Source organism: Plectropomus leopardus, chromosome 18 (genome assembly GCF_008729295.1).
Source record: "Plectropomus leopardus isolate mb chromosome 18, YSFRI_Pleo_2.0, whole genome shotgun sequence".
In the NCBI taxonomy this organism is placed as follows: Eukaryota; Metazoa; Chordata; class Actinopteri; order Perciformes; family Serranidae; genus Plectropomus; species Plectropomus leopardus.
In genome coordinates, this window is record NC_056480.1 from 17767008 (window position 1) to 17788201 (window position 21194).

The 21194-nt window shown below is 39.8% G+C and overlaps 1 protein-coding gene across 1 annotated transcript in view; it reads right to left on the minus strand.

Annotated features, from left to right (window-relative positions):
* gabbr2 (gamma-aminobutyric acid (GABA) B receptor, 2) overlaps positions 1 to 21194 on the minus strand; it is a 167259-nt gene that overhangs the window by 12869 nt on the left and 133196 nt on the right. The window contains exons 13-16 of the mRNA XM_042505973.1: positions 7250 to 7360; positions 4089 to 4313; positions 3671 to 3853; positions 2778 to 2907 (exon numbers count right to left, since the gene is read on the minus strand). Of these exons, the coding sequence (XP_042361907.1) occupies positions 2778 to 2907; positions 3671 to 3853; positions 4089 to 4313; positions 7250 to 7360 (649 nt within the window). The remainder of the gene's footprint in view (positions 1 to 2777; positions 2908 to 3670; positions 3854 to 4088; positions 4314 to 7249; positions 7361 to 21194) is intronic.

Here is a 21194-nt window from a genome sequence, read left to right on the forward strand (position 1 = left end):
TGTTACATTTTTGAATTTCCGATCCTGGCTGTGATAGTCTTTCTTCTTCTTCTTCTTCTTCTTCTACTTCTTCTTCTACTTCAACTTCTTCTTCTACTTCAACTTCTTCTTCTACTTCTTCTTCTCCTTCTGTGGGGTTTTATGGCAGTTGGCATCTTTGAAGTTGCATTACTGCCTCCTGCTGGATTCACCTGAACTCTGTCACCCTACTTGTGATCTTTATCTGCTCCCTACGTCGCTGATGTGCTGTAGGCGCCACTGCTGAGCTTGTGTGTGAAACTCTTAGATAGGACCTAATAACACCATTTTCGATGGGTCCTACATATATGATAATTTTATGAATATGGCCTCTGTTTGTGTCATTGTCCAGGTGAATTATTTTTTATTTCATTTTATTGATCATACAATCAAAGCCAACTTTTGACATTAGAACTTTAATGCTGTTATACATATTTAATGGATTTGTACTTTTTTTTTTTTTTAGACTGAAGCTGCACCAGAATCTGGAGGACAGGAGGAGCTGTCAAATGAGATCAAACGTCACTTTGATATAGAGCGAGACATTAGACTTCACTACATGGAAAGTGACTTTGATAATGAGTTTGTTAACCTTAACAAAATTAGCGATATTGAAGACAAAAGCACAGTAAAAATCATCTGCTTGTCAAATACTCCAGACCTGAATGAAGACCAAATGAACCAAAGTGCAGAAGGAACCTCTTTATCATCCTCTGACACAATACTGCTCACCTCCCCTGAAACTCCTCCACAGCGGCCGACAGAATTCCAAATACCAACCTCTCCATATGATTTGGAGATGCAACTTCAAAGTGCAAACCAGGCCTTAAGATCAAATGGAGTTCTTCTGAACCCTAGTCACAAACTTAAATCAGACATTTTGGAAAGTCTGGCTGAGCAAGTCATAAAGTTCAAGGCATTTCCTTTAAACTTGAAAATAGAATCTGTAGCTGAAGCCTTGATTAAGCACCATCCATGTTTAAGAGAACAGGGATCTGCCAGTGGTTTTTACGGATGGAAGATAAGCCTAAAGTACAAGATGGCAAACTACAGGACAGAGCTTAGAAACTTGAGCATTAATTCTCTAAAGCACAAACCAGCAGACAGATGTCAGCCTGTCAAAAAACCCAGAAATTCAGAGGTATGTTTTTGTTCTCCCTATCCTGCTGGAGAGACACAGGACTGTCTTGAAGGTGAAAGACTGGCATAGTTTGGTTTCATGGTTTGTCCTTTCTTTCTCTTTTTTGTAAAGGATGCTGATTTTGCAGTTGCTCAGAGGGAGCTTGTACAGCTCATCCTTGGCATCTACGCCATCAGTGTTGAGGGAGGTGATGCCACCACTCCTCAAGCAGACGTTGGAATAGTGATCGAGGGTGTTGAAGTTCTGCGTGAGTTGGGAGACATCGCTTCTGCATGCGCACTCTTAATGTAATATATGCACTGAACCTCAGTTATCCTCAAGAACGAAAAGCCTTCTTTGAAGTACTTCAGAAGCTCTTCCTTCAACTGGATTTCAACAAAGTCTTTAACAAGGTACAGATGCTCAAGAACAAACCGTATGAATGAGCCAACCACTGATCTGATGTCCCGTGATCAGCAAAATTACATTTTTGGCCGTAACAGAATACAATTATCATAAAAATGATTTCACAATTATTTTGGTGAACCAAATCAAAAACAACTACAAGGAGATTGGATTGTCAGACCATGTTGCTTATACTGACAACTTAAAAACAAACACCACTTTATCAGAGTGCTGCTGCAAGACTAGGCGGCGTGGTTGTTAAAATGTGGACATTTCATGTTATTCACATGCTAGCTAAAACACATATTGACAGCAGCAAGTGTGTTGTTAGATGTTTAAACTATACTGTTAGAAATGTTTTTAAAAACTATGGAAAACTACAAGCCTGATGTATTGTTGGACCATAATACAGACCAATGATGGTCCAATGTTGTATGTTTTATGCTGCATCAAGGCAGTTTACAACTATTAGTGTGAGACCATGTTAGTGTATTTTATGTAGAACTGCAACTAAAAATTGTTGTCAGTATCTGCTAATCTGTCAAGTATTTTATCTATTATTCAATTAGTTGATTTGGCTTTGGGAAACTGACATTTCTGACCATTTCCTGAAATTTTCTGACAAAATCCACATCCTAAGGCTATTCAGTTTACTTCTGTAGAGGACTTAATAAATAAAAAAATATTAATATTTAGAATTTCAGTTTTTTAAAAAAAATTGGTTTGTTTTAAATTGACAAATACTCAGTGATTGAGCCATCAAAATGTTTGTCAATTTTATGTCAATCAACTAATCGCTTAGTTGACCTGTAGTTGCGGCGTTAATAATATACCTTACACTGCCAAAAATCTTGCTAAACTGTTTGTTGGACCAAGTGCACCAAATTGTTAATTTCTGTGTTCCAAAATAAAGGATATAATAAAAATATGTTATGTGAACCAAATTTATTTGTGTGGAACTTGTTGACAAACTAGAATTAGTTCAAATCAAATAATAACAACTAAATAGGATGAAAACCTAATGTTTTCATTGACTTAACTTTAATGTATTATTTAACTACAACAAATAAGATATATGTCAAAATGTTTGAATGTTTGAAATGTCGAAGGATATTAAGAATAATTGTTGTGTGCGGGTCATTTTGCTATGAGGTGGAACATTTTCCAGGTAACTGAATGTCTGAACTGAGTGGGGTCACACAGATAATATGACAAAACACAGCCAGTTTCTTACCTTTGCCGTCTGTGAAGTTGCGTATGCTGAGTATGTTGTTGGCATCCGGGTAATGGTTCTGTTTGATGTAGGGCGTTTTCTCTGGGGTATCCTGCAGCTGCATGGTCACCTCCTCAAGCTCCTTATCCAGCTTTTCAAACAGAAAAACAGTGGAATGATCACTTTATGTTGCTTTGTTTTTTTTTTAAAAAAATGGGTTAAAAAATGATAAAGGAGACAAAGTAAGTTATGAAGGAAAAATGGAACAGTCTTTTATTACATCAAGTTTGCAAAAATCATTCAAGGACAGCCTCACCCACGTAGACAACATAATCTGTCTGATCTATGAACAACAAACTGCAGCAACTATGAGAAGACAGCTGTCTGCCAAATACATAATAACTTTACTTGTCCTCCAAAAATGTCTGAGTAGCTCCTCATTTGTAACAATCCTGAACAAAAACAATGACAACAGCAGTAATTCTCCTCCGAGAGATCTGATAGAGAGCCAGGGTGATCGCCAGGGGATTTCTTCAAATGTCACTAGATGTCAGTGAGCATTTTTAACAAATGAATAAAAGTACAGTATGGCCTGCTAAGTGACAACACAATCTCTTAAAGTGATCAGAGTTGCTTTTAACAGCAAACAATCATTTTATTAGGAATTAATGAAATTACATTGGAAAATTAACTGGCTACAAAGGAGCTAGTCTTTTAACATTTTAAAGTAAAATTATTTGCTTTCAAATCAAAAATGATTTTCTTCTTTTGAGGAACTTTTGCTCAATTACGCTGTCTTTAATTACATTTAAAAGCGCACTGAAAACCCTTCCACCCACTGCGTTGTCCTCCTGTCTTGTAAAATGATGATCAATGGCTATAAAGAAGTACATCATGCAGTCAGGGGCTCAGACCTCTGTTATCCTCATGCGGAGGCGGTGGTTATCAGTTTGAAGCCCATCCAGTCGGGAGGTGTTAGCCTGGTTGACACTGGTAACTGAGGTGGAGGTCTTGGAGTCCTCCTTCTTCTGGTTCTGGGTGAACTTCAACCTCCGGTTCTGGGTGGCTGCATCTGGGTTGGTTCTCATGGTGATAAACTGTTAGAGGGGTTATGGGTATTAGTCCCAGCTACACTCTGGGATAAAATTACATGGGCAAAAAAAACAATCTACACATAACTGTTGACGCTGCATTTTTAGCTTTCAAGAGTCAGTGAAGTGTGGCGTGTGAATGTGGTGATAATTAAGCACTCTAGTTTTTGGCAATGCAGAGTTATCCACCTGTGCTCATATACACACTCTCCTCATTCACACACACACAAAAAAAACTGACCTTGGGAACGAACACCAGACAGAGCGTGATGGTGCTGCAAAAGATGATCACCAGTGCCACGATGCAGAACTGGACATTAGGCTGGTCTCTTGTCAGAAAAGACACAGCAGCACCGATGATGCACATGATGCCCACGTTGTAAACACTCATCCCAATGTATTTGCTGTCATTGAGGGCAGGGATGCTCACGTTCCTGGTCTCCCATGCCAGGAAACAGCCAAACAACTGTCAGGTGAATAGAGACAGAAAGTTGTCTTATAAGAAGTGTGAGAGAAGGTTGCACAGACATTTGAAAACAACTGAAGGCAGTCTTTGATTTGGTTATAGAAAGTGTGGACTTGTTTCTTTTATGCAGTGCACACACAGTTAAGGACTGTTCATTATTTATGAGGGGGGAGAAGTTTGTGCAAAACAAGGGAGGCATGTCGAATTATTTTCAAGCACTTAGAGGGCCTTGTGTCTTTTGTTTTGGCTCAAGGAAAAGGACATAGAACTTTGAATACTTGTATTTTACATTTACTGTAAATACAATTTGCGATCAGTTTTGCTCATTGCCTTTTTACCCAACATGTTAAAAGAAACTAAATGAATTCTCTCAGGTTTCAGAGGTTTAAATTCTTGTTGAAGGCATCTGAACACAGCACAAGAAAAGTAATGTCAATCCAGGTTAGAAACGCTTTTTTGCATTTTCTCATCAAATTAGCTGTTTTAATTTGTGATAACTCCTATTTTTGGGATTTATACTTCTGCATTAAATTGATGCTGTACCTTCGCTGTAGGCACAAATGCTCACAACCGCGTGGGCCATGGGAATATATTTTATGGTGGAGAGACTGTGATGCATTTTCCCCCAGTCACTCAGGGAGGCTAAAGGAAAAATATCTGAAGATCAAGATATGAAAAAAAAAACCAAAAACAAAGTCCCGTCTTATAAGTAAAATACAGTCCCATTGTAAACTGTATTGGCCATCCTTACTATTTGAAACTATGCAGTTATCTTTCATTTTGCATTTTGATTTTTTTTTCCAGAATTAAGAAGGACTTATTCGGTCTCTCTTTATTGCTCTTTATGAATGGAGTACAGGTTTGCACAGAAACATTTCATCTTATTTGACTTAGCTTTAAGATACACTTTAAAAAAATCAAACAAAAATCGACTCAATTACGTGATCCTTAAAGATGAGAAACATAATCTAAAGACATCCGTCTAAAGCAGCCTTAGGTTTGGTGCTTATAAAACGTTTATTTAGAGTGAGCTGTTTGTTAGCTGGAACATTGAAGTCGCAGCAGCCTGCACAGCCTGCTGAATAATTCACTGTGTGCTGTGTAAAGTGGCCTGCCTGCTTATCCTAAAGTCTAAATGAGAGTTAGTGGAATGACAAGCAGCAGATTTACAGTCATCGAGGATTAGTGAATCTCAGGTGTGTGAGCATGTGTATGTGAATGTGAAGGGATGGTGACGTGCATGTGTATGCATTCATATGTGTGTGTGTGTATGTGTGAGATGACTTGAGTCTTAATGCTTGTTTTTGCTGTGCTGTCCCTCTCTGCGCCTCGTACAGATGTGGGCTCCTGTCAGTCACTCAATACAAACTTTTCCAACTGCTCCACTTCTTTGTTTGCATCTTATTATTTCATATCCTCCTCTCCTTGTTACACTACTATTCTCTCACTTCTTCCAACTCTCTGTCTTTGACATTTTTCAGTAGATTTTTTTTACTCAGCATCCTCTGCATTCTCTCAATCTTCTTATGATGATTTACTGCTCTGTCTCACGCCTTTCCTTTGCCTCCCCATAAATATAGTGCGGTCTGCATAATTTACAATTGCTCCACAAGGCTTTTCAAATACACTGTGCGGTGGAGAAATGGAACATTTTAATGTGTGTTACAGTTTGTTAAGAACCTTGTGTCTTGGGTACATGCTCAGGTATTAGCTCATAATAATACTTAGAAGGTTCATGTTTGTATTCAAGGTTTCTAACTAGAAGATGTTTACATGCTTTAATGTTCAGAAAACACTTTCCTCATACTGTCTCTGCTGGGACACCATTGAGTTCTAGCGCCTGCCTCTTTAAGTCCTTCAGAAAAAGCCCAGACTGCTTTGACTGGTCATTGCTTCGGGCTTTCCTATCTGTTGCTGCGCCGTCATTGCAGCCAGATAACGACTGTAATAGAAAATATTAGCCCATTGTTCTGTGAAAAGTCACTGATAGAAGCTTCTATCAAACATGTAGCATGTAGCTACATGTAGCAGCGTACTTGCAACTGGAGAATAACTGTATATAGCAGCATCATCTCCTGTTAAAAATCACTTATTAAAGCATTTAAACACAACTGGACAACTTGTGGTTTTACAGAAGTTTTGTGCCAGAATAGTTTTTAAGTGTAGTCTTTCCAGGTCTTCGTGGTTGAGAGGTTATAATCTATATTATTCATATAAATTAACTTAATATTGTCACCCCGATTCTCCACATTATTATCTTAATATTTTTATTTTGTGCACACGCATCCTTTATGACGAATCACTTTCTTGTTTCTTCCTGAGGTTTGCTCCTGTTTTCTTTTACTCAAATTTGTAATTTGTTCCTTGTGCTATATAAATAAAACTGACTTAACATGAGAGTGGTATTCATCTTCTCAAATAACTCTCGGCAAGAAAGCCAGAACGTTTTTCTGGCTGAAATCCTCCTTCTAAGATACTTCTCTGCTACCCACACTAGCTAATGGTCAAGTGCTGTCTATATACGATGGACTGGTTTAGTTATCACCCAGAATCACATTTGATTGGATAACTTCATGTAACACCCCCTGTATCAAAACTGCGTCATCAAATTCATCAAAACATTTTTACGCTTTACAGAAAGAGAAAAGTCAGGGATCTGAAAATACTCAAATATAATTTTTCAACACAGAGTTGGCATGTAAAGAGATAAATCAATACCTCAGGCACTCAGGATAACACTAGGAAGTTGTTACTCAAGCTTTAATACTGACACATTTCAGATACCTCATTTCCTAAAAAGGAATCAGGTCTCATTAATGCACATTTATTAAGTTGTTGAGAGCCATCAGATAGACTTTTACAGTACATTCATAGTGTAAGTGGGCGCTTATGTGTGACTGGAAGTCCAAAATTAAATCTATGATCTTTCCTCTTACCATTAGCAGTCCCTTGTAGGCATAAACGATGCCCAGCCAAATGGTCATGTGGGTGTTCTCACAGTGCTCCAAGAAGGGACGGATGGCAATGTCTCGGCCTTGGGGGTCCGCCTGTTGACAACACAGAACACATAGACAGGAACTGAGTACTCTCCAAAAAGTACTTGAATTGTTTTGTAAAAAAAAAAAAATAGAAAGATGAACCAATAATCCGAAGCAAGTATCAAGTGTACAGTAACAGCAAAACAGGCAACATTTCCTCGAGGAGCAATAAAGCCAACAGAAAAAAATGTAAACCAGCTAAAAAAACAAAAAAAATCCTCAGAAGGCAAATGTTTCTGCACAGGTTTTCTCTTTGCAGGTGCTCTAATTTCAAATTCAGGGACAAAAGGTACCCAGACTGTCTGCAGCTACTCAGAATGAAGGGTGTCAGTGATCAAATATCCAGGTGTGTAATCAAACTGTCTTCTATCATGGCCACTGGGCTTCTCTAAAGTCGACTGAAGTTAAATTAATCCATGCTTAGGACGTTAATGGGCACGACTAATGAAGCTTATTCATTAATGTGATTTACACCTCCTCCTTTTATTCTTGTTTCTCACTCAGTCTCCGGCACACTATCTCTCCATCCTGTCCCCGTCTTGCTATTTCTTTAGCTTTCTTTTTCATTTCCACTTGTCTTTCACAGCAGCTGGTGACACATGTGACTTACGGGGCAAATTAGCACCTGAGGTGGATATTAATACGCTAAAACACATCACCTCTTCTCTCTTTTTTCTCACTCTCTCTGTTAGGCAGAGCTTTAAAAAGCCTTTAATAAGAGCATTAGTTTGCCCTGCATGGATTCATCTGAGGCCACACCAATATATCAACACTGAGACACCTGGGGCAAGGCTGGGCGTAATGCCATGCTGCTTGCCTGGTGCGTGTGCGCGCGTGTGTGTGTGTGTGTGTGTGTGTGTGTGTGTGTGTGTGTGTGTGTGTGTGTGTGTGTGTGTGTGCGTGTGTGTGTGTGTGTATGTGTGTGTCTTCAGGCTTATTTACAGTAAGACATGTCTAATGGCTCAGCAGATGGTGCTTGTGCGTATGTGTGTACAGGCATCTCCATTATAGTGTTTAATTCGCAGAAATTCAGTTTGTAAGGCAGAAAGCAAGATATAGAGAGATGAAGAAGGGAAATATACTGAGCGTTGTTTCGGTCGTCACACATGCTACACTGAGTGTGCACTTTGTTTAATGTGTCTCATGTGAATGCTCTCTCCATTAATAAATACACACCTACACATACACATCCCTCTAGGAGCTGCAAAATACCTCTTCCACTAGTCATTCTGACCCCCATATTCTCCATTCAGCTCTCATTAATGGAAATTGCAGCTATTCGTGCTTTCCTCTATGACCTTGATGGATTTGAATTAGTGGTTCTCTATAGAATGATCACTTAAAATGGAAAATTGGTGTTTAAAAAGCTGCACTGATTCACCCGACAGAGATGAACAGAAACGGGGACCGCACCGTATCATTTCTGGATATCCTTGAAGTGTTGTATTATAGTACAGTTTTCTAGCTTTAACTCCCATGTCTCTGCCTTGGAAATACAACTTTCCCACAGTGTTCCTCATCCCACTTGCACTCTTTCAACATTCAATCCCGCAAAGGATTACGTATGCAGTTACACATCACACGCCGTTTGCGAGAAAAAAGACACTGCGACAACGTAGCAGAAGGAACCCCCCCTACATCTCAGATGTAGACTCAACTTTTCTACCATCTGCAGAAGATCCTCACAACCTCTGAAGTCTCAAAAAAGAAACACATTAAAGAGTGCGGGTTGCTTCGGTGGCAGCGAGTTCACACACTTTGTCAAAAGCACTCTTGTAACCCCTTTCGAGAGTTCCCGTGGCAGCCGCATGGCTCATGTCACTCATATCCGAGAATATTCTGGGACTCAAGTGTTGGATTCTTGTTAACTTGAAGGTTAAGGACTGGTAGAGCTGAGTTTCTGCTTTAAAAGCCATCAAGAAGGTGGAACATAGGAAAGTGGGACAGGAGTTGACACACAGGCAGGCTATTTTTTTTTTTCACAAGGAACCACAATTAGTTGACACAGTATAGAAAAGGGATCCTGAGAATCAAGTATGGCATTTTCAGCCTACAGCTACAGGTAACTTCTTCATGAAAAAAATATTTTCTTTAGCCTATTTTTAAACTTAGTGATGTGTTGGGACTGTGCAAGAGAAAATCATGAGTCATGCATAAGATGCCCAATTTTGGCCGAGTCTCTGGGCAGCAGTTAGTGGCACGAATAATCTCTGGTTACAGGAAGCAGTTTTACATTTTATGTAAACAATAAAGACAATCATTCTGCAAGCTGCTTTGGACTGTTGCAGCTGTGGTGTAGCAGGGGATATAAAACTCCACCAAGACATGCCTCACCTCCTTTATCTTCCATACATGTATGGAAGAAAAGACCCTTTCCAACATGGAATATCAAACACTGCTGGCTTCATCTGTTTGTGAAAGTGATGGCTTTCTTCATTTTACGTCAGACATTTCTGTTGCACTTTTAGTCTAAATTGAATGCTGTCACATTAATATAAAGTTATAGCGTCATATTAAATGCACATTCATCTTTATATCAATCAATCAATAAATCGATCAATGATGTATTTGTCACATCGAAATTATACAAGGTACAAGTCCAGTGAAATGTGATGCTCTCTGCTCCTTGTGCACTGTAATGGAGTAATTTTGTGCATCTTCTCACATTTCGGGCTGCTGCTTTACAATTATCCATGTTTCTGGGTCTGGTAAGTCATGGTTTCTGGCTGCAGAATGATTTAACTGTCCAAACATCTCGACTCCAACACGACAGCTGAATGGTCACTTTTCCTGGACATGTGATCCATAGCAAGACTTACTGAGAGTAATATTATTTATTTTGCTCCAACATCTTAGTTTAGGCTATGCAGTTTCTCCTACTTTTCCACAGTACAAGAGTACAGAGTCTTGTTCTTGCACCTCCCCACTGTCTACCTGGTTTGCAACTTCTTGTTTGGTGCTGAAGAGAGTGCACCAATTGAATGGCATCAATGGTCATGTCATTGAACTTCACTATTTGTATAAGATGAGACTCGAAACTTTTGAATAAACATGTTTGATTTTGCCAGAATGTCAAGAAGAGAAAAAGACTGACTTAAGACAGCTTAAACCTAATTTTATGACCACCTTACACCAAACTATTAACATCACAGGAGCCTGCACCAACTGAGGTAAAACTGTCAATATTTTATTCTGACACTGAATTTGTCTGCTGTTGGTATAAGGCCGACATGTCTGCAACTGCAGGTACAGGAAAAATCAGTGTCAACTAACATGCAGGACGATAGGCTCTGGGTATAAATGCACGACATTACAGTATGACATGTTAATTATATGTTTACATTTGCATCCAAGCAACCTGCAATTGGGTCAGAACACCTCAGCTCTTTTCTACTGAGCAGCTTTACTGCGTCATCTGCATTTTCACCGCTTATGTATATTTATGTTTTTGGCTGAGCAATCAGTTATTCAAACAACAATGCTCCAAGAAGTCACACTTGTTGCAAATCATTTTGTTCATTCAATATGAGAGACACATTCTGCATCAGTGCTCTTTCCATAGTCGCAGCTCCAAGCAAACTTGTGTCACTAACAACAAAATGATAAGACAAAATGAGATATAATGCTTATTAGGCTCGGGTCTCTATCGCAGCAGAGCAGACAGGAGCTCTCGCCTTTTTGGAGGGAAGCTGTCTGGGGAGTTGCCAGGCAACAGGGCTGTAGGTGGCAGGCGGCCCCAAAGCAGTGGTGATGGCGGTAAAAGTGGCGGTTCACTGTCATTTTTCACAGCATTAGCCCCTCTAACGGGATCACTCTGGGAGGGCACAGTACTGGCAGATTGTCTATGGAGAGATGGAGCTAGATGAGGCGATGAGGGGAGTGATGGAGGAAAGAGGGAGAAAGAAATGGAGGGTGGGATGGAGAGAAGACAGCAGCAAGAAGTATGGATGGAAAGATGGAAGTTGAAATGGATGGAATAATAAAAGGGAGAGCAGGATAGATGGAGAGAAGGTAGAAACAATTGTGCAGAGAGGTAAGAGAAATAGATGCTGTCAATCCTGTTTCCTCTGAGAGTTAAGTGTAGGAAAGAAGGCATTTTAAAAGGAGAGATAAGTAGAGAGCAGAACCAATACATCAAGAAGAGCTATGAAAAAGTGACAGAGGCAAAGATTTGGGATAAACTGACTGTAAATTCCAACTCTCTATCAGACGTGTTTTTCTAGGAATATCGGTGTTGAGAGAAACACAAACCATTGTTTACAAAAATAGGAACTCTGGATGCCACAGTGAGGAAATGTTCCCACTGGTTAATAAACTCGTGACAACACTGGTGTTAGTGCGTACACCGAAAACGTTACACAAGAGAATGCATTTGACGATGGTGCTCAAAATTTGTTGAGCTCCCTGTTAAGTTACAGCTAATGCAAAACAAACATTTCCTACAGTTGCAGCTTCACATTAAAAGCATAACTGGTGCGCTGACTTTCTTCATGAAGTAGTCACAGGAAATGTAATGTATTTGACAGTGAAATGAACATTATTAAGTTATTGGTCTTTTGTTGGCGTTTGTTGACTTTGGAAAAGATTGAAATGTGGCAGGGATCAACTGAACGGTCAGGAGCCACAGTGAGCTGTCAAATGAAGAGCTGCTGGCGACAGGCTGCACAACATCTCCAACTTCTTTGCTATGTAACCAACTCCTTTTCTTTAATTAACATTGTCAGGTTCCCTATTAGCATAGGTATTTTTCAATTTATACTATATAAATTGCGACTCTCTAGCATTAAACTAAAAAAAAACAAAAAAATGTGGTAGTGGTAAGAAAATGATCTAATAGAGCAGAGCACCTTTCTAGTGTTCTGACTGCTCAAAGAACTTTAACACTACATGTCTCATTCACACACTGGTACATTACCACACAAGGTAAGGTATACCTACCACTCAGTAAACATTGGGGAGCAATTGCGGGTTCAGTATCTTGCCAAAGGATATTTTCCTTGCTTTCCTCACTCCTCGCTTCACTCCACGAGAGTTCATATTAAAATTATCTCAAGGTTGAAAGTTGTATTTAACTCCTGAGGGGTCCTAAGGGTTACAAAATCAAGTCCCAAAAAACAGTTACTTATTCGATAGTCTCACATGTACTCTTAGGGTGCTTTCACACCTATGCCATTTGGGTCAGACCTTTCAGTTTGATCCGAACCAAAACGACAGGTGTAAAACTTCCCCTGGATCATGGTCTGCACCAAACAGCCAGACTTTGGTGCAGTAAAAGTGGTTTAGAGTCAATATAATCAACACACAGTTTTCACTGTCTATTCCTGCTGACAAATGTGCGCGGGATAGGTAAAAAATCAGCGAGCCACCATTTCTGTAGATGTGCCGCAGCTGAGACACTCCTGACCACAACTGCTCTGACGAGCAGTGTGGCTGCTTTAACTTGATAACACGGGTGCTGAAATAGGTGTGGATGACCTGCTCTACCTCCTGATCCTCAGCTGCCCGGTGTTACCAGTAACAATGGCAACATATACCACAGCAACCCTTATCCGAACAAAGTTCATTTTTTCTTCTATGCTCTTTTTGTAGCCCATTTATAGAACGTTCATAAAAAAAAATCTCCCAGCTTGTTACATGAATGGTGGAAACCTGTGACATCTAAAACATGAGAGCTGGCTCCAGAAAAGTTAAATCTATATTTACATGATCCTATTCACAATGTCCATGTTTGGCTATTTCGTCCTCCAGGTTGGATTCTTTGATGCTGGAACAAAAGCTTGACAATGGGCTGCCGTTCAGCAACTGACTCGCAACTCTCTAGTTACCATGCAACGATGATGTACTTTTATGCAAAAATAAAACTGTTGGTCATACTGCACTGAATTCATCAGAAACCACGAGCTGCCTGGAGGGAGGGAACACACCTTCACAAACCAATAATGTATGATGTGTTTTTTGAAAAATGACTGCTAGAAGATTTTTAGTAAACTCAACGAACCATCATTGAATATTCACAATAAGCAAAACATACAACAACAAAGACAGTCTTATATTGCATCTGGCATTCATGATTTTCTCTTGACTCCACAGTCACAGCAACTGGGGCTTGTTTTTGGATATGGATCTCACGTTGACTATATGATGGCCTCTGGCTCGGTGGAGAGCATGCAGAGAAGAACCAACAAATGAGGGAGGAAATGGAGAGCTCACTCATTGTCACCTACATCAACTTCACACAGAGGGGTGTGTGTGTGTGTGTGTGTGTGTGTGTGTGTGTGTGTGTGTGCGTGTGCGTGCGTGTGTGTGTGTGCATATGTCCCTGTATTCTGTGAGCACACCCATGCGTAATGTGGCTGGGATTGTTTGTGTGATAGCGTGTAAAAGTGTGTGTGCGTGTGGATATAGATGAGTTATCAGGCAAATGTTGACAGAAACACTCCATCGTTTTTTATTCTGGCAATTACAGCAAGAGGAGATCCCAACATGGTATGAGAATGAGGACAAAATATAGGTATTTTGGGTGTAGCTGTGGAGACAAAAGTGGAGACGATGATTGTGATGAAAAATGACAAAGGGAAAGCCACTGAGAAAAGTGCAGAAGGAGAGAAAATGGAAATCACTTGGAAAAAGAAGAGTCTGCAATACATTTTTGTCCTCAAGGAGGATCGTAAAAGTTTTATCATAAAAACACTGCATGAAATTACAAGATTGTGATTACTCCAGGGATTAAATAAATTACATTTATTTATGCTGAGGCTATGCGAAATCCCTCTCAGAACAGTAAGCAATGTCATGTTGTATAATAAAGTGGGAAACGATAAGTTTCAAACTTTTCAATTCTATCCACACCTAGTGTCTCCAAGACTAACAGGATGGCTTTCAGACTTTCTCAGATCTTAAAAACCATCCACACAGCATCAACACACACATTGAAGAGAGAAGAAGAAAATGAAAGTTAAAAACAACTATGTAGGCAGGTATTGCTACTTACTGATCTAACAGGACGATGACTGTGATGAAGATGCTAACTCAACGTCGGTTTTGAACCCTGTCAGATCCTGGAACTCCCTCTATCGTAGATAAGCCCTTCCAAGATTCACCCATGTTTTGCCCCGGTTTCAGTCACTCTCTCTTTTTGCCTTTTTTGCAGCCTCTGTTAATGGGGCTCGTCTTCTTTTGCTATGCAGAATTTCACAGTTCTGCCCTCTGCCATATCCACTACAACTGTGGGCAGTAATAACAACTGCAAAATCACTTCTTTGCTGCAGATAGCTGGTGCTAACAAACAGCACAGTTTTCTTCTGTTTTTGTTCAAGGAGAAGTGATGGTCTCAAACGACATCACAAAATCAGGGTACAGCACATGCGCTGTGAAATATGGTCTGCAATGGCCAAGCAACTATTTCACTGCATGCACATGTGCGCAGTATTTCATTGTGTATGTGCTGTACCCCAACTGTGTGACGTCATTTGAAACCGTGACTTCTCCTATATCCACCCTCCTTGCTTCTGTTGCACAATGGTCGATGCACTTCCTTTTGTGCTGTATATGGATCCTTCATTTCTCCTGGGAGATCGTACCCAGGGGCAGGCAGAATTGCACAGTGAAAGCTAATAGCAAACCAATTTGAACACAGTTTTTTGTTGCTCTATAGCCATTGTGCAATTAACATTGATTTCAGAATAAATGTTTCAACAAAAAAGTTATCTCTGGAGGCTTGAAATAATAACACGTTTTCTGATTGGTGATTGGTTGTGTTTGAACGTAAGCTGGTGGCATCGCCTTTTGCCCATGTCCAGGGTACCAGACTTGCCAACTGTTTTCCTGGGCACAGAAGCAGGGAGAGAAACTGATACACTGCTGTCTGATAGAGATGTCACTCAACATGTTATCCTGCATGCCACAAACTGTTTTCATACATGCAAATAGAGACATTTTTTAGCATTAGTCGTATGTCACTCTCAGCCTGTCGCCGCTGTCTGAGGGTAATTACTGTTATTAGGGCTGTGAAAGTATCATGTCATGGGAAATGGTATGTGTTGCAAGTGGTTTTAGATGAGACCCCAGAAGTACCATGTATCCTGTACCACAGTTAATCAAATGTAATTTTTGGTTTATAGTCTCAAGGACTGGGGAAAGCAGGAGCGGCAACTGCAGGTTTCTGGATGGAGGTATTTAGAGAATGAATGAAAGGATGGAGAAAAGCCAGAAAGAGAGATCTGGAGAGTGGCAGGGAGAGAAAAAAACACATCAAGAGCACACAGGGCAAAGAGATGGGAAGATGAAAGGCATCTTGGTGCCACAGTAATTTGTAGGAAATCATTTGAAAGGCAGCGAGCACAGTTTTCACGAGCCCTCTATGAAATTCTGAACAGCAGTAATGGCCTTTAGACAAGCACATGGGAGAAGTGCATAGTGGGTGATTAGCTCAGCTGGTTGGACAGGGAGGTTGATGCCAGTGATGCCAAAAAGACAGAGTTCATATTCATTTAGGAGATGTTTTCTTGTAGGCTCCACATGACGTACCAACTACTGTAAATGTCCAGCCAGGTGGCAATTTCAGCCTAATTTCAAAACTAAAGACAGCATCTCTGAGTGCCTCATCCTAACCAAAGCTCTTTTGGTTTTTGCCTTAAATTATGCATATGCTTGTCTGGAACTATAATTGTTATATCATCATAGTCAAGAATGCGCACCCAATTTTCCCCTCAAACTCATATTATTCCCATTTGTCCTATTTTGCCCGCAGCCAATAAGTAGTCTTTGTCCCTGTGCAGTTCGGTTGGACACTGCTGTTGCACTGGCTGCAAGCAACAAAGCTGTTGCCAAAATGTTGCTTTTCACTTTCAAAACATAAAGTTAATGCCAAAAATAGACTGTTTAACAGCAAGTGCACACAGATAGTGCATACAGATGGCACAAAACATGCTTGCTGTGTGCCAAAGAACTTCAGGACTTTGGATAAACTTGGGGGAAAATATTAACACTTTACTTTAGTTCCCCTACTTAGCATTTATAGATGTACATAAGTCAATATGTCAATAAGACAGCATAATGCAGTTGATAACTGTGTGTTTATTAATGTAATTGTCAGTAACTATAACTCTTCCTGTGGTTTCTGTAAAGGCTGCTGTATAAACAGATAACAACTGAAATGAAAATATAACACTGTTGTAGTAACATTTCTCTTCATAGGAAGAGTTATAGACTTTAAGTTAAGTTTTAGAAAAAATGGATTTCTGAATAATACTTACTTCAAAGTGGTCCCCAATCACGAATCAATAATTTTAATGCAGGCATTGTGACAAAAATGTTTTCTTCACAAATTCATGGTAATACAGCCTGACTAACTGATATACAAGTAATTACTTTGTGGATGAAGTATTCATTTAAAGAACAGTGCTCTTAATATGGTGGGCAGGGGTGAGTAAAAACAAACCATATACTTTATGGAAATTATAAACTAGAGTCATACCTGTCGAGTGTCATGTCAGCTGAACACAATCATTTCCTTATGCAAAACAACAGCATAGCAGCTCAACATAACATGTGAACATAATAAATGGCCCACGCTGAATGACTTACGCATGGTTCAAGAACTGCAGAGCAACTGACTTTTGGCTGTTGTTTGTGACTAAGCAAATTGTGTCACTCTTAATCACTGCAAAATGCCACACACTTCTTACCTGCTGAAATATATAGAGTTTAATGATGCTGATTTTACAAACCTGCCTTCAAATTTTATAACCTTGTCCTCCCAGACTGGGGTAATGAGAATATTAAAGGACATTTTTCTCTGTTCCCCTTGCTGGTGTGTGTGCAGTAAGCACCTGATTCCATCACTTAATGAGGCTCACAACTTGAAGATCCAATGACAAATATCAGATGACGCACAACAGTAACCTGTCAGGCGCTGAAATCCTCTGTTTATTTTAGATTAGCAAAGAAAACTTTCCAAGGAGGCTTACACTGTTTATCTGAACAATGTTTGGCTTTAAAAAATAACATCAATTTAATGACTGATGAATTGTGCCCTTTTCCCCTCAAAATCTTAATGAGTTTTATAACCAGTATTATACAGCATAAATTTTGTGTTGTTAAATGGTCCCTCTCAAGCTATTTTTAGTGACTATTTGACATGGGAAAAATTGTTTGTTATTAAGTATTACTTGTTTTAATCATCTACTGTTTAAAAGTGCTATGATAACATGGTAGACATAATCTACTACATTGTCAGTGTCCAGGGAAAGCCATCTACTTCAAAATTTGGTGATTTTATTTTTATTTATATATTTATTTAATCGTCCGATAAAGTTGAGGATTGATTGTTTAGTACTGGTTGTGAAAACTCTCCTGTGCTGAATTAAGAATTAAGAAAAAACAAAAATATCAACTGAAATACCTGAAAATGCATCAATACAAAACTGACAATTATGGCTGTTTTTCTTAGCTCATAAAGGTTGACTATTAAGAAATCAAGAGAATATCAGGCCAACATTTAGGAAATATGCAAAGCAATGTTAACATAATACTGAGGCTAATATATTGCCTTATGATTTTTCCATAAATACTTTACATATAGTTTCTGTTTTTACACTTTCTTGCTGCAATAAATTCTGTAATTTTGGGGATTTTTAAAGAAAACATACTTTCCAAAAATTTGAGAACAAAAAACAATAGATAAATAGATAGATAAGAGATAAATGAGAGGAGAGAAAGGAAGAAGAAGCCAGTGAGGAAGGGTTGGAAGAAGTGAGGGAGGGGATTGTGAGAGAAGGAAGCACGGGAGAGAGCGAGGGAGGGTAAGGGTGGTGTGCCCCCGGCCGAGGCTGACCTACATGTAGCGGGGCCATGGTGGCAGGGCAGCAAGACGCCGCTGGCACTCCAAGCCATGTGGATCTCTGCCATCCCGCTTCACAGTGTGCATGAACGCCATCTAACTGTATGTGTATGTGTGTGTGTGTGAGAGAGAGAGAGTGTGCCTCTGTGAAAGAGCTTGTGTCTGTTTTACTGTAGTGTCCTAGTCACACCGGATGGGTGACCAGGATATTCCACTCCAATGCATCTTTATAGATATTATTCTGGCTCACTTAAAAGGGAGAGAACGAGGTAGAAAAAAGGGAGAAAAAACAATAGAGATAAGATAAAAGAACCAAATATTCAAGAAATTAAAGAGAATCACACTGTGCTCTGTGCCAATTCTATACATACACACACTCTCTCCTAAATCTTTCGATCTTTAATCTTCATTAAACCAAAAAATTCACATCTCACCATAGTTTCTATCCCTCTTAAGAGTCTCCTCCCCCTCCTTTCCTCTCCCCCACTAATGATGACAAAATGATCTCTTTACTTGAATGTGTCTGTCTGCATTTAAATATTTCTGCTCTCTTGCTCGCTTGAGCATCCACCCCCTTTTCTTCCTTTTTTCATACAAGCCTGTAATCCCATTTGAGGAATAATCCCTCTGATGGAACCATGGCCCGACGACCTTCTAACCACCACTGGGCCAAATTGGCAGTGACATAATAAAAATGTGAAAGGAGGTTTTTTTTTCTGTTGCTCTCCTCTCTGCAAAGAACTTGCACAATAACGTTCTGATAACTGGCTGACTTTTCAGTGCCATAAGACTGGAAACCAACTGGAGCTTGATGCAGGGAAATGAACAGCTGGCTAAGGGTTAGTTTTCTCATTTTAATTAACTGGTGATTGTCTGTACAAGCCAATCACTCAAAAAGAAATTTGCATTACAAATTTACATTACTTTGTAACAGATGCGTTGAAACTTTGTTTCTCAACAACGTTGTGGTAAAGGTGTGGTTAGGTTTAGACACAAAAACACTTGGTTATTGTAGGAAAAGATCGTGTTTTGGCTTAAAACACCCACATCTGGTGGTACAAATGCCACTAGGAGACACTGTGATATATCAGTGAAAAATGCCCAAGTTCAGTCACTCTGATGCCACTGGGAAATGTGCAATGTGTGTGAGAAATGCCCACATTCAGTGGGTCAAATGCTGCTGGGGAAATGCTGCCATGTATTGGGGAAAATGGCCCAGGTACAGCAGCTAAAACACCACCAATAAATGCTGTGAAATGTCGGTGAAAAACACCCAGGTTTGGTGGCTAAAATGCCACTGGGAAATGCGATGATGTGTTAGTAAAAAAACACCTAGGTTCAGTAGCGGAAATGCAGCTCGGAAATGCACCTAATACACCTAGGAAATGTTGCCATGTGCCACTGAAAACACCCATGTTTGGTGAAAAAAGTCACACAAGTTCTGTGCCACAAACACAAAATAAACCAGTGAAAATGCCATGAAGGATTGCCAAAAAACAACTAATGTTTGTTAGTCCCAAACAGAGGTCTGCAGCTGCTGATGACAAAATCAGTTCTATGACTATTCACACTCATATTAAAAAAATGAAAGTACAAATGCAATGTATCCATGGTGTGCAGAAACATAAAACATGAACATTTTCTTTTAACTGACTCCAACATCCAGAGGAGCCCACTCTCCTCCTGCTTCTCGTAGAGACCTCTCAGCATGTTTTATTCTGAACCATTCAGCTGGTCTGAACGTGTCAGCATACATGCAGAGCCTTTACCTGAGGAAACATTTTAGTGCCTGTGCTAGCATGCAGAGTAAAAATCTCATGAATCGTCACACTATCACTAAAAACGGAAGTGTTCCATGTAATATAATAGTTCAGGGATAAAATGTCACTGTGACTGCAGAGCGCTTCAGTCAGCAAGTATGGTCAGTCACCACTCTGGTAGTACCAAAGTCTTATTCATTGGCGAATATGTTTTGAAGTTGTTTCAAGTGTTCTGCAGTGAAACAAAGTTTTTTATCACTAGTCTTCCGCTATAGCTACGTGTGCTTGGTTGAGACTGATTGCAAGAGCAATCAGTCAAAGATATGATGAAATTTGAAGTGAGTAAAACAGTTCAAGACAGGTCAAGCTTTTCAAGTTGACAGGTAAAAGGTGGAGAAATACAAAATGTGTTTTCTGTTGAACTGCTCATAAAAAGAAGACACTTCAAAGTAACGAAACAGAAACTACTACCCCCTCCACATGTACAAAAGCACACAAAAGACACACACACACACACACACACACACACACACACACACTCAAATGAAGACAGAAGACAAAACACACACATGCTGGCACTAAGAAACTAGATAAGTGCACAAAACAGACTTATTCACTCACTTATGCATTCTCACAAAATTAAAGCATAATGGCACACACAAATACACAAAGCTACATTATAATGAAATATGCGAACACACGCACGCATACACGCACAGACATAGACACACACACACACACACAAACACACACACGGGTGCAGCTCCCTGGGCTCCAGCAGGGAGCTGCCTTAACTGATTTATTAAGAGCTAAACGCGTCATTAGTGTAAGCGGCTAACCCTGAACATTGGGCTCATTAGAATATGCAAATGCTGCAGTATAGCCTGGCAGTCTGCTAGATTGCAAGCCAAGGCTTTTGTTATCATAGACTCCAACTGCTTTTATGGCTGCTATTCTTTAACATAACTCCCTGTCATAACGCTAGCTTTCATCACAGCACCCATCTGCACACTTGTGCAGCTCAGGGCTGTGTGCTGGGTGTAACTGTAACTGCCTTATGTCACTGTTGCCTCAGTTGCGGAGGAGGTGGGTACATCATTATGGAAGTTTGTACAGCGCTGGGGGATTAGGTATATTTCTTGGGAGGTAGTATAATGCCAGAGAGGGGGGGTGATACTGTTAATGAGATCTGTGTACTGCTGGGAGGAGGGTGCATTTCTTTGGAGGTATAGCTCTGCAGAGG